Source organism: Lithobates pipiens, unplaced genomic scaffold (genome assembly GCF_037356315.1).
Source record: "Lithobates pipiens isolate NorthernLeopardFrog02 unplaced genomic scaffold, aLitPip1_a1.2 Scaffold_19, whole genome shotgun sequence".
Taxonomy (NCBI): domain Eukaryota; kingdom Metazoa; phylum Chordata; class Amphibia; order Anura; family Ranidae; genus Lithobates; species Lithobates pipiens.
Window position 1 is genome coordinate 487760302 of NW_027507764.1, and position 14071 is coordinate 487774372.

At 41.3% G+C, this 14071-nt stretch overlaps 1 protein-coding gene across 1 annotated transcript in view; it reads left to right on the forward strand.

Moving 5' to 3' along the window:
• Positions 1–3544: 3544 nt before the first annotated feature.
• LOC143997387 (carbonic anhydrase 2-like) overlaps positions 3545–14071 on the forward strand; it is a 54690-nt gene continuing 44163 nt past the window's right edge. The window contains exons 1-3 of the mRNA XM_077492976.1: positions 3545–3779; positions 4129–4321; positions 5492–5689. Coding sequence (XP_077349102.1) covers positions 4288–4321; positions 5492–5689 — 232 coding nt within the window. The 5' untranslated portion in view covers positions 3545–3779; positions 4129–4287. The remainder of the gene's footprint in view (positions 3780–4128; positions 4322–5491; positions 5690–14071) is intronic.

The window sequence follows — 14071 nt, forward strand, 5'->3', positions numbered from 1 at the left end:
ATCTTGTGTGTATACAGAGCTGAATAAGAAGGGGGAGGTGGAGGAGACAGCTTTGTTTTACTGTTTGTGTGAGACATGCTACAGGGACGGGTGACATGCATCTGCATCTGAAGCGTGTGCGGTGATTTGAAGGCGGTGTGAGAACAAGTTAGAAGAGCAGTAAAACACTGTCAATATGCGCCCCCCCCCCCCTTGGCCTGCGCCAGTCTGGCCAGCCCCTTGGTATGCCCCTGCCTTTGGGCTCCTTCTGCTAATTTTGTGTTAGTAGAAGTTTGGTGAGTGTTGATTCGTGCTTTTCATTTTGCCCTTTTCAGTTTGCGCTTTTCAGTTAGTTTCTGAACGGCCGTTTGTCAACCAGACATGTTTCGGAATTGGAGGAGATAATGTGTTATTTATTATTGGCCTTGGAGTTATTGCTTTTATCAAAGTCCAGTCCAAGAACAGGAGGAGGAGGAGTTCTTGGACCAAAAATTTATTTCTTAAATATTCACGACCAATTATGTCTTATGCCTTTGCTGCAGGAGCTCCAGGAGAATAATTCAGATGATTTTCGGAATTATCTCCAGATGACGGACCCCTGCTTTCACCAACTCTTGGTACTGGTGAACCCCTATATTAAGAAGCAGGACACATGCATGAGGCTTTTATTTTATATTTTGGTTGAATAATAATGATTTGATTTGGTATATTTTTTATAATGTAAAATTGACAAGGGACACCAACATAGTTGTATCTTTGATCTTAAAAACTACAGGATAATGGTGTTGTGGTAACTTGCCCAAATAACAAATTAAAAAAGCATAATAATATTATTCTTGATATCATTAAAAAAAAAAAGCCTTTGAAAATTTGTTTGCAATAACTCCATCAGTATCACCAGCAAAGCAGCTTCATTATTATCCCATTAACCTCATGCCGACCAGCATCCCATTAACCGCATGACTCAGCTGCACAAATCGCTGTTATGCTACATCAGTAGCATAAACGGCCACTAGGGCGCCCCCGCTCACTCCCCGAGCCGGTGCGAGTGCCCAGCGGTCTCAATCGCCTCCAGGCTCCTGCAATCGCTCGGGGCACACGGAGAACCAGGAGCTGTGTGTGTAAACACACAGTTTGCAGTTCTCTGAGAAGGGAACTGACAGATCGTCTGTTCATACAGAGTATGAACAGCGATCTGTTAGTTTTCCTGCATAGTCCCATCAGCCCTTTCAGTTAGAACACTCCCTAGGATACATATTAACCCCTTCACTGCCCCCTAGTGTTAACCCCTTCACTGCCAGTGACATTTTTACAGTAATCAATGCAATTTTAATCGCACCGATCGCTAAATTAATGCCAATGGTCCCAAAAATGTGTCAAAATTGTCCGACGTGTCCTCCATAATGTCACAGTCACGATAAAAATTGCTGATCACCGCTATTACTAGTAAACAAAATGTCATAAAACTATCCCCTATTTTGTATAACTTTTGCGCAAACCAATCAATATACACTTATTGCAATTTTATTGGCCTAAACTGAGAAAAAAACATGTTTTTTATATATATATTTTTGGGGGATATTTATTATATCAAAAAGTGTTTTTTTCAAAATTGTCGCTCTGTTTTTGTTTATAGCGCAAAAAATAAAAATCACAGAGGTGATCAAATACCACCAAAAGAAAGCTCTATTTGTGGGAAAAAAAGGACATAGATTTTGTTTGGGAGCCACGTCGCACGACCACGCAATTGTCAGTTAAAACAATGCAGTGCCAAATCACAAAAAGTGGTCTGGTCTTTTGGCCAGCCAAATGGTCCAGGGCTTAAAGAAGAAGAGAATTGTGCGCTGCATTTCGAGATTTCATAATTTGCCATGTCACGAATGTTAATTCTCCATCACGAGCGCTAGATTACAAGACCGACCGCTGGACTTTGAACATGCAGTTTGGACTTTTGTCTGATGGAGTTATGTACACACGCTCGGAAAATCAGACAACAGACATTTGTCCATGGAAAATTTTAAAACCTGCTATCCAACATTTGTCTGTGGAAAATATGACAATTGTCCGATGGAGCATACAAGCGGTTGGATTTTCTGCCAACAGCCTGTCATCACACATTTCCCGTTGGAAAGTCGGATCGTGTGTACGAGGCTTTAGACTGGGATGCAATTAAAGTTCACATGCGTGTAAAGGCAGGCGTCCCAATACTTTTAGTAATATAATGTAGATCAGACCAAAATAAGGGGCAAATGAGGAGGAATGAGGGACTTATTCCCAAATCAGGGACAGTCCCTCGAAATCAGGGACAGGTGGGAGCCATGGATTCCTCTTGTATTGAATTGTATTGTACCTATACTGTCTGCTTTCATTTTGTAATGCACTGCACAAACTGTTGGCACTAAATAAATCCTGTATTATTATAATAATAATAATAATAATAATGAATGAATATTGTGACAAAAAAAAACAAAAAACAAAGACAACCGTGAAAAAAAATGACTATCTCATTTTAGTAAAGCGTTCTGTTATATCAGTCCAAGTGAATACACAGAACCTGTGATCAGAGCTTATTGAAACTAATGAGCTGTGTAAAGTGTAGCACCCATGAAGTGACTCTCTATAGATATAGATGTCGGGCTACATACAGATGACATCTCAGAACACAACCAGGGGCCGCTATTCTACAATTTTCCCAGCAGGGGGCAGAAGACGACCAGCGATGGAATGTAATCCCATCCTAATTAATAAAACAGATCACACAAACGCAGTTCCACGTCTCAGAATAGCAAGGTCAATGTATGATTTATGGCAATGTGTGAGATTTCGGATTATTTTTGGATCATGCCAAGCCAAGGGAGTAAAGGTAGGTGCATGGGAGAAGCTGGAGGTGGTTAGGAGCTGGGGGGTGAATTATTTTGTTGTCTGTGGTTGAGGGTTTCATGCAAGTGTCTGAATGATTTCCCAATCCTAATGTGATCCGATTTTACACGTTCTTGCAGTTACTGTGTGATGGAGAGAGGAGAGGAGGAGCGCAGGTTTACACAGTGGGTGAGACATGAGCTGTCAGATGCCATTGCTGTGTTAATTCTAGTGCTTATATGTAGCATGAATTTGTGTTGCTTCTAGGATGTCTTACAACTCGTTGCTTTTTGGATGCAATGCATAGGACACCTTGTAAACCCTGCTCACTGGATGCAATGCTTAGGATACTTTATTGCCCCCTCTTCTTTGGATGCAGTGCCTAGGACACCTCATACCCCCTGCTTTTTGGACAGTAATGCTTAGGATACTTTATAACCCCCTCTTATTTTGATGGAATGCTTAGGATGCCTTATAACCCCTTTCTTATTTTCATGGAATGCTTAGGATACCTTCTACCCCTCTGCTGATTCGATACAATGCTTAGGATACCTTACACCCCCTTTTCTTTCCTTGGATTCCTGCAAGTGTCCTTCAAAAACAGACTTCTATAGCTCTTGAAGCCCACAAGGTGACCCTTGAGATCCGCTGCAGATTTTCTTTTTTTTTTTTGGTGATCATACAAAGTTGGTTGAGTATTCAAGAAGACCACATTAAATTACAAGGGACATCATCATGATAAAACTACACTTGACCTTGAACATTCTATTTTATCTTGTGAAGAGGGGAAGAAGTGTTTCTGCATCTCCCATTGGAGTAGTCAGCTCTAGATGCATGGAGGACTGAACAGTGCCAAGGTGAATCAGACCAAAGGACCAAGTTTAGGATAATGTTTTGAATGGAGATTTGAATCTGGATCTCCCATCCTTCTCTAATGTATAGTAAGTACTCTGTGTGCAAGGTTTGGATTTGGAATTGCTGATAGTTTTCTTGCCTTGCAGTGTGCAAGTTGAAAGCATTATCCTTAGTGATTTAGCTCGGCCATTTGTAGTTTTATGTGTCACTGTTGACAGGGTAAACTTGCCAGGTCTGGAGGAAGCTCAGTTTGTTATGGGTGCACGTGAATGGCCTCGCTGACTTTGTGTGGCGTGCATGTGTACTCTGTATACAGAAGTTAAAGATCAAAAAATGGGAGGAGTGCAGAAGAAGGGACAGTCATTAGAGAATATCATCATCCTCACCCTAAGGGAGAAGAAGGGGTTATTTTTTGTTCTCTCCGCCCTTTAACAGGCTGATCTCTGAGAGCCAAACCCACCTGCTATGGTGTATGTGAGATGGAGCTGGTGGGACCCTATAAAAGCCCGCAAGAAGAAGCCTGGTGGCTGACACTGACTAACTGGCATCCAGAAGAAGAACTTGACCAGCAGGAGCAGCAGAGAGCCTTTGATCATGGCACACGCTTGGGGATATGGTCCTGACAATGGTGAGTGATGGGGACAGGTGGCCCCCCCTAGCCTTGACATCTACTTACAAGCCCTTCTTGAATGGTCTTAGTATGCTAACTGGTGTCACGGGCACTTATTTAAACTAAACTATTTATACATAAACTAAAACAATAAATAGCCCAAGAGCATTGGTGATTCCTGAAGAGATCACCCATGGCTCTATTTTTGAATGTTGTACCTTCAATATGGAATAGATGATAGTAGTATCAGTTTCTCAGGCAGCCTCCTCGACAGAAATAGAGTGCCCTGTTTTATTCATTATGCTGTATTGCCTTTTCATTAACTTGTAGAGTCCCCTCTGGACTGCAGCAATAAGAAATTAAACTAATTGCATCTGGAACTCTTTCAATGTAAAGATCAGTTTATATGACACTTAGGCTGGTAATTTGTTCTCCTACAAATAACAAGACACCAGACAGAATTTCTCATTACTTCCCTATATTGTAGCATTAAGTGGAAAATATTTATCTTTCACGTAGAGTATTTTTCCATGTTTTCTAAATATATAAATCACCATTAAACTAAAGAAAGAAAAAAAAAATGCAGTGTTTCATCATGCTTGACCTTGACATCTCATCACAGGCATAATTTGAAATTATTTTATAAATAAAAATTATTAACAAAATGTCCCATCTGCAGCATGATTCTGACCAATTTTGGAACATTAATTGGTATTAATACTTGTGATCTTAGGCTTTCCCATTGAGGATTTTTTTTTCCCATGCCACAAAGTGCAGCAATGTCCTTTGAGTGAGTTAATATTAGTGTGGACTGTCCGGTGTAAACTCTTACAAATACAATATTAACTAAAAAGGTACTGATTAAACTTTGAATCCTATTGCAACATGCTAACGTTTTCATTTAATTTTGACCTTGAAAAACCTTGTCAGTTTTTATAGTACATTCCTGATCTCTCATGTCCATTCAATCCCCCATGCCCTGACAGGCAGAGAACCATTTCTAGATAAATTGTATAAAATAAAGCTATTTAAAGTAGTATGATACAAATATGAGTTTATATTGTAAATCTTCCATTACCTGCTTTGCTTGGTTTGTACACTATGAAAGAATGACGAGTTTGAAGATCTGAACATGAAATAATATCATCGTAATTTACTTTTTTTCTTCCTTTTTTTTTTCCAATGTAGGACCCGACACTTGGCATCAGTCCTTCCCTATCGCTCTGGGTGATACCCAGTCCCCTATTGACATTGTCACAAGTGAAGCCAAACATGACCATTCACTTCATCCTTTGACCATTAACTATGATCCATCAACTGCCAAACTCATCATAAATAATGGCCATTCCTTCAACGTGGAGTTTGAGGATTCCGACGACAGATCAGGTCAGTTTTATTAGCATTTAATGGAAATGTTATGGATCATTGACCTTTCTTGAGATTATAATGGTTAGCAGGAAATTGTAATGATGGTAGTGCTGACGTTCTACATATGATAATTAGGTTTTTAGCATGTACTAAATCCACACAAATAAAGAGATTTATGTACCGCTAAGTTCCAGGTAGATTTGAAAATTTAACTTTCACTCAGTTATGTTTTATTACATAGAACTAGCATAATTATCATCATTTATATTAATCTTCTGCAATCCACTGCACTGCAGAACTCACAATAGGAGAAGAAGAGGCAGCACTCCGAGCCAGTCAGGGCTCTACAGCTTTACACATTCTTATGCCCTGTACACACGGTTGGACTTTCCGATGAAAAATGTGCGATCGGATCTTGTTGTCGGAAAATTCAATCGTGTGTGGGCTCCATCTGACTTTTTCCGGCGGAATTTCCGACACACAAAGTTTGAGAGCTGGATCTAAAAATATTCCGACAACCGATCGTTTAAATTCTGATCATGTGTAGACAATTCTGACGGACAAAGTGGCACACATACTCAGAATAAATTACGAGACAAAGCTATTGGCTATTGCCCTCTTTGTAGTCCCGTCTTACGTGTTCTACGTCACCGCGTTCTGAACGATCGGATTTTCTGACAACTTTGTGCGACTGTGTGTATGCAAGACAAGTTTGGCCAAAATCTGTTGGAAAAAATCCAAGGGATTTTGTCGTCGGAATGTCCAACTGTGTGTACAGGGCATTACAGTCAACTCTAGGAATATGCTGACTGCAAGAGAGAACAGAGTGATGACCTTATCAGTGTGCTGCATCTACTTCTTTGCCCATTCACAAAATCTAAAGAAGAAACATAATACTTACCTCCCCTTTGCTAAAGCTTTTAATCATGGGACAGGTGTTTTTTTTTTTTGTTTTTTTAATCAGCCAAAATCAAAATCAAAATCAAAATCAGCCATGTTGAAAAAGTTTGTACAGGTTTAACATGGAGTAGACATGTGCATGATCAAAACAATTGTTTAGTTTAGATTCATTTATTTTGTTAAATTCGGTTTGTTTCATTCAATTCGTATTAGGGATTCGTATTCGGAATTCGTTTTGTCTTTTTTTTTTTTTGAATTTTATTCAAACTTACTGTCTTATTTCAATTCAAAATGTTTAAATGTTCATCAATTTTGAATCTGTCCCTGCAGCGTCTTCTCCCCCATGCTCCAGGGTCCTGATGTCATCAAGACCAAAGCAGGGTCTATAGCCCTGCACTGGATGTGATGATACTGAAGGACAGTCCAATACCAAAGTGTGGGGGAGTATCATCTTCTTTGCAGTTGGGCTTTAAAGAAGAGCTCCATGGAAACAATTGTATTTTCCCATGAAGTAGGGCTATGCATCTAGGGGATTGTGGAACAGAGATATACTTACCTAATCTGCTGTCCACAAGACCGGTCCCTGCCATTTATGCCCCCGCATGCTAGTGGTCTTGTGAATGGACTGTTCCTGACGTCATCACAGCCATAGACTGGCTATGGACATGACGACGGCAGGAACAGTCCACAGATGGATGTGGGGGGTCCGGAGGATTGAAGGATTGGGCAAGTACATCTTTCCCTTCTACACAAAATGAGCAGCTATCCCATGTGGTGCAGGCAGAGCCCCACTGCATTGCAGAATAAAAAATTTTCATGGAGTTCTTACTTAATGATCTGATGTTCTGTGACCTGTGGCAAGCAATTAGATGTCAGTTTTCAGAGGCATGAAGTGATCAGACTATTGAAATCTATTCTCTGATAGGCTGCTGTGAACTATTACATACCGCTTGTTCATTGAACTATTATTGTTAAGCACCTCTTGCAGGCTCGCGTGATAAGTCAGTGAAAATACATTGCAAATAGCAATAACCTATAGCAGCAAATCAGATTTAATATTTCACTATCCTCATATCAAATTGAAAGGAATGGTTGCTAATACCATCAGTTGCTGCACTTGACTTAGAGTCATTGCACCTTGCACTACCCTAAAGGGTGAGTCCATAACAATCTGATAATTTGGTTAGTAGTCATTAGAGAGCTGAATCACCCACTGTGTTACCACATCTATCATGGATTCTGCCAGTATGATCTCTATGATCCCATTTACCTTGGCACAGTCCTGTCTTGAATGCCATGGTGTGTAGATGTGCCTGAGTAATATTGGCCCTTATACACACGGTCGGACATTCTGACAACAAAATCCGTCGGATTTTGTCCGACGGATTTTGTTCGAAACTGGTGTTGCATACACACGGTCGGACAAAGTTGTCAGAAAATCCGATCGTTCGTAACGTGATGACGTTATTTCGTTACAATGGGACTACGTTCAGGCTAGTAGCCAATAGCTTTGGTCTCGTAACTTGATCTGAGCATGCGTGGCACTTTGTCCGATCAGAATTCTCTACAAACTTTGTCCGATCGGATCATGTTGTCGGAAAATTTTATAGCCCAGTTCTAAAATTTTGTCGGTCGGATATTCCGACGGAAACAGTGCGATGGAGCCCACACACGGTCGGATTATCCGACAACGCGGTCCTGTCGGACATTTTCCTTCAGAATGTCCGACCATGTGTACAAGGGCTTAGAGAGACTTCTTGTCATCCCTGTTGGATTATGTTTTGGTTTTATGCTGGAAAGATTGCAGCTTGGATAGTGAGACTCCCCATGTGGCAGAAGAAAGAGCTAGACATTGAGGTGGAACATGCAAAGCAGGGAAATACTACCACAGCTAATAAAGTGGTTGTAAATCTCAGACATGAAATATTAAAAGAACTCACAGGGGGTGCAAACACCTGGTGCATTACCCAAGGTGTATTAAAGAAAACCAAACAGCCAAATGAATACTCACAAACGACAGAAGCAATTATATATGAGCTCCCACCCCCCCCCCAAAACGCGCCAGTTGACGACATTGCCAACTGCTCGGTCCTCCGTTGCCACGTTGATTGACCATCAAAGAGTGTCATGTGGAATTTCTTCTGTCGTTTGTGAGCATTTATTTGGATGTTTGGTTTCCTTTAATAAGCCTTGGGTAATGCACCAGGCGTTTGTGCCCCCTGTGAGTCGTTTTGCAGTTTCTAGTTGGATTCTCCTTTCTGAGGAGGGCTGCACCGCTGAAGAATTTGTCTTTGAGATTGTATAGATCATGCATCTGTTCCTGACTGGTGACTGGTCTTTTGAGCGCTAGAGAAATTGTTTGTTCAGACATGAAATATGAACAAAGCATATCTCTCTATAATGTGTACTTGTCTCTGTTCAACGTCCAACTCTGTCCAATGGTGTCACTTCTGTCTGTTGCCTGGTCCCTCCGCTATTTGCATGAGTAACTTCTGACAAGTTTTCCTGACACCAAGAGAAAAAAAGGTGACGGGGAGAGAGCTCCAGCACACAGCCTGTGATTAACAGCCTTAGCTCTGTTCTTGCTTGCTGTGTGGAGGAGGGTGCGTCCCTTCCATTCCCTTCAATCAGCTCTCAGAGTTCTCCTCACTGAGCTCTGCAGAGTGTAAGTTCAGCTCTCTGCCCCCTGCTTTATGAAAGCTCAGATAACCTGTATAAAGTCTGGACTTTGAATCCATGTAGAGAAGAGAGGGCTGCCGGTAAACAGGTACAACTTATGTAGGAGGATTTGTTTAATTTCTGCATAGAACCTGAGGCTAGTCACTTTACTGGGTATATGTAATAGTTTACAACCACTTTAAAAAAAAAATGCCACTGAGGAATTTGACTCTTTAGTGCCAGGGTCTCACACTGGCAGCTCTCCAGCTGTTTTCGGAACTACAAGTCCCATCATGCGTTTGCCTGTGGGAGTCATGCTTGTAACTGTCAACCTTGCAATGCCTCATGGCACTTGTAGTTCTGCAACAGCTGGAGGGCCGCCAGTTTGAGACCTGTGCTTTAGTGTCTAGCAAGTAGTAATATATTTGGGTGGACTGATGCATTAAAGAGCCTGACACCTTGCTGTATATGCAGCAAAAAAATAAAATAAAACATGCAGGGTCTGTGTTGTATCATCCATGTAAGCTATCCAGAAAATTGTGAATGATTCTTGCTCTGTACCTTCTATACCTGTCAAGTCCGGATCGTGAAGTTACAGGTGCACACCTTTTCAAGGTTACTGCTGGCTTATCTGTAATAGATATGGTGTGTACACAAAAGTCATTGAAATCTGTAGCCTGCTACCGTAATATTACCTGCAGTTTACACTACCTGTAGGGAAGCAAAACCTCGACACTGCAAATGACTTTCCATACTGCTTTGCCCTACAATGCAAGTTCTCACAGAGATAATTGTTAAAGCGTACCTGTCAAACATATTGTAGGGAGCTGTTTTAGGGTTTTTACTGATGATTTAATGAATACATGCCATTCATTTACTGTGTGTTTCTAGTACCCAGGGAATTTACAGTCTGAACAATGATTAAGCTAGATGCTCATAAAGTGTATTTGGACAGGAACTTCATTTGTGGGTGGATACAGTCACACTGAATCACATATTGACAATGGAGGCCTGGGCCAGTACTAATAAGGTGTGTTGGGCTGGTGGCCCTTTGTGGAGATACTTCACCATTTAGAAATGGACCAGAGTAGGACCCACAGTCAATAACGTCTGCTGAATGTTATAGATACCTGCCCTATTTTTTAAATCTGATAACAACTTCTGGTATAGGGAAGTCTTCCTGTGCCAGCCTCCTTCACAGCTCTGAGATGTCATGTGACTGAAGGACGAACGTAGTAAAGAAATCTGATGTTGGAAGATATAAAATGGTGTGTCACAATTAGGGATGAGTTTGGGTTTGGTTCAAGCCTTGTAGGAAGCTGTCAGTGCTGGGTCAGTCAGATAAAGGTGGGGATTCCTCACACCCTCAGCTGACTCATGGACATGTTGGGTCAACGACACTGATCAAATATGGTCATATTAGGTCAATAATATCGACTTAATATGGCCATTTAGGTCAGGGATGTCACGAGCATCCACACGCCTTTGTGCAGGTTCAGCTGAGGGGTGGTGAATCCCTTACTCACAAATGATAAGGGCTGCACTGACTGCTTTCTTCCAGGTTCATCCAACCATAGGTTCAGATTAAGTGCAAGCTCAACCCTAGTCGCAATAATTCCCACCAAGCATTGCATGGAACATTTTCTTTAGCCCACACAAATCTATCCCTAGGATTAAAGAGTTAGTTGTGTTTGCTCTCTAAGCCAAAGGTTCCCATTCCATCCCTCTCTTCTATCTGTCAGAGATCTCTGTATCGGTGTTGCTTGGGTCTGCCATCCTCACTCCCCTAATGTAAAATAAATAACGAGAGAATGATACCCCCGAACTTATGTGCACTTTTGTTTCCAAGTCGCCAGAGTAATGTAGCAATGTATGATTATAGTAATTCAGTGAGCATGCAGCCAGTGTCAATAGGCAAAAGTGTTAAAACCCTTGTCCCGGGGAGATTCCTCCTCCCAGCTTAAAAACAAGGTTATGAGAAATGTAACATTTTACGGTTGTCACCAGAACAGGAGTTGAAGTGAAACCTGTTTCTATGAAAACTGTCTAAAAGAGGGAATTTTCCTTACTTATTCACACTTGGTATTTCCAAAATGTGCAACAAAGCATACAGAAAACGTGCGTTTTGATGCACATTTTGGAAATGCACAGCAAATGCACGTTGTGCTTGCAGTGGCATTGATTGTTAGAAGCACCCTAAGCGTGGGTAGCAGGCACACATATGTCACACGTTTTGTCACACAGCACACATGCTACAAATTCAACAAAACTTGTACTGCAAAAACTTGCCATGCTGCACTCCAAAAAAGGTTTTGGTGCTTCTTTGGGGTGTTTGTCACGCAAAGAGCAGCCCATTTGACTGAAAAAACTCAAGCGGAAATGTGAGCTCCTGCCTATGCTCAGATGTGAACCCAGCCTTAGAGAGACTTCTTTTCACTTCCTGTGACAAAAATGACAGGTGCAGCTCAAGGCTCCACCAGGTCCTCCTGTAAACCACTAGGTGTGCCGACAAAGGCAGAGCTTGTCCCAGATCAAAACATCCAGTAGGGAAAGGAAGTCCTAAAAGTCGCACATCAAAGAAAGCCAAGTGTAACAGCCTCAGCCCAAGCGCCAACCAGATCACGCCCCCAAGGTGTTTCACTCCGCACCCGGAGCTTCCTGTTGTGTATCCTTGAGAGGAAGTTATTGGGATACTTTCCAAAAAAGAAAAATGGCAGCAGTTTTACTATTCCCTATTGTATTCAGAACTTTAAATATTTTGGCTAGAGATACTATCAGCCTATATAATAATTTTTATGGAAGGTTTTTTTTTTTTATACACTCTGATATATGCAAATTGTGCTGTTTGTATGTGTCTATTATATGTGTTGTGCATCTATCATTGTTCAGCAGAAGGGAGTGACAGGTAGGGCCTTTTCTGGCTACAGTGTCATTCTTGATAAGTTGGCTAAGGGTGAAGTTACTAAGTCTATGTAGTCTTTGTTATTATATATTTACCTTTGTCAGCTCGGTAGATTAGAGTCATGGACTCTTTGATGGACTGTTTTGGAAGGGTGTGTGAATAACAACTCAGGCATCATTTACATTGTCTAAAGTACATTAGGTTGAACTTGAAGATCATATCTTTTATCACTCCCGTTCACTACATAGCATTAGAGTTATTATATCTATGGATATCAGAAAATAGTTCTGCAGTACTTTTTTACAGTATGAGATGAAATTCAGTTTGTTGGATTCAAGAGAGGGAAGGACATTCCCAGCGGGCCTTACCAATGGGCATAACGTCTGTCTCTAGGATTGGAGCTGATAGAGTTTTATTCTCCAAGGTACACATAGTAAATACTGTGCTGCAGGTTATATCATTGATTGCCAGGGCATAGGACATAGCTAACCTTCCCTGGCCTCTGGAGAAAAATGTAGGCGCAATGCCTAACTCAAGATAGAACTCTTAAGCACTAGAAACCCTTTATATTATGTGTGAAAGTGCTAGATCTAATAAACATTTAATTTACAGGGTGGCAGCAGGCCAGAACCTTTGTACAGCTACTTTGGGCTGAAGTAGTGAAGCTGGACTCCCCAGCACACAAATTGAATTGTACTGTTCCTGGGAAACTCAGCCTCCTTCCTTTGATTAATTATTTCATTGGCATTATGTCACCTCCACTGCTAAGGATTTGTGTGCAGGGCCAGAGTTCAGGGCCATGAAACTAGTTGCAGCTTCCACCTGTACCGCCTCTATTGGTACATTACAAATGTAATTATATAACACTAGAGTGCTTGTTTGTTGAGACCAGATTAAATAGCAACAGCAAAATAAACTTGGAAACCAGCTAAAATGTGCCACACAATATGCTGGAATCATATGCTGATTGCTAAAATTCTATTCATGTCCATAACCAATTGTCCCCAAACCCTATGGGCCAGAAGCAGCCCTCTGCTCACCTTTAACTGGCCCTTGGGGCACTATTTTTCCCACTGACACTAACAATGGGACACTATTCCTCCTTTGACACCAAGCATGGGGCACTATTTATCTGCCTTGGCATGAAGTATTGGGCACTATTGCTCTCACTGACACCAACAATGGGGCACTATTTCTCCTACTGACACCAAGTATGGGGCATTGTTGCTCCCAATATCACCAACAATGGGGCACTATTCCTCCTACTGTCACCAGTGAGGGGACACTATTCCTCCCACTGACACCAATTATAGAGCACTATTCGTCCTACTGTCACCAACAGTGGGGCACTATTCCTCCTACTGTCACCAACAATGGGGCACTATTCCTCCTACTGTCACCAACAACGGGCCACTATCCCTTACCGACAATAACAATGGGGCAGTATTCCTCCTATCTTCACAACATTGGGGCACTTTTCCTTCCACCGACAACACCAATGGGGCACCATTCCTCCTACTGACATTAACAATGGGACAATATTCCTCCCACTGACACAAACAATGGGGGACATTGTTGCTCTTTCCACTGACAACAGGGTCATTTTTTTTTTTGTTTGAAGGTCAGTGAACAGGTACTTTGTTTACAAAGTTTGATATAGCAGTGATCATTGCAATTATTATTGGAGATTGTTTGATTGTCTTTCTTGCTTTAAGAAATATTTTCAGATAACAATTCTTACTTTTCATATATCTTAACATAAGTACAACAGAACTTTGAATCCCTATCCCAACCCAACTAACTCTTATCAAAATCCATCAGTAATAAGGAACTTCCATACCCATTTTTCCTTGATCTCCCTTTTGGCGACTAAACATTGAAAAACTCCTTCCAAGATACGTGGTCTGGGACTTAAGTTATGTTTCCTTCTGGCAGAGAAA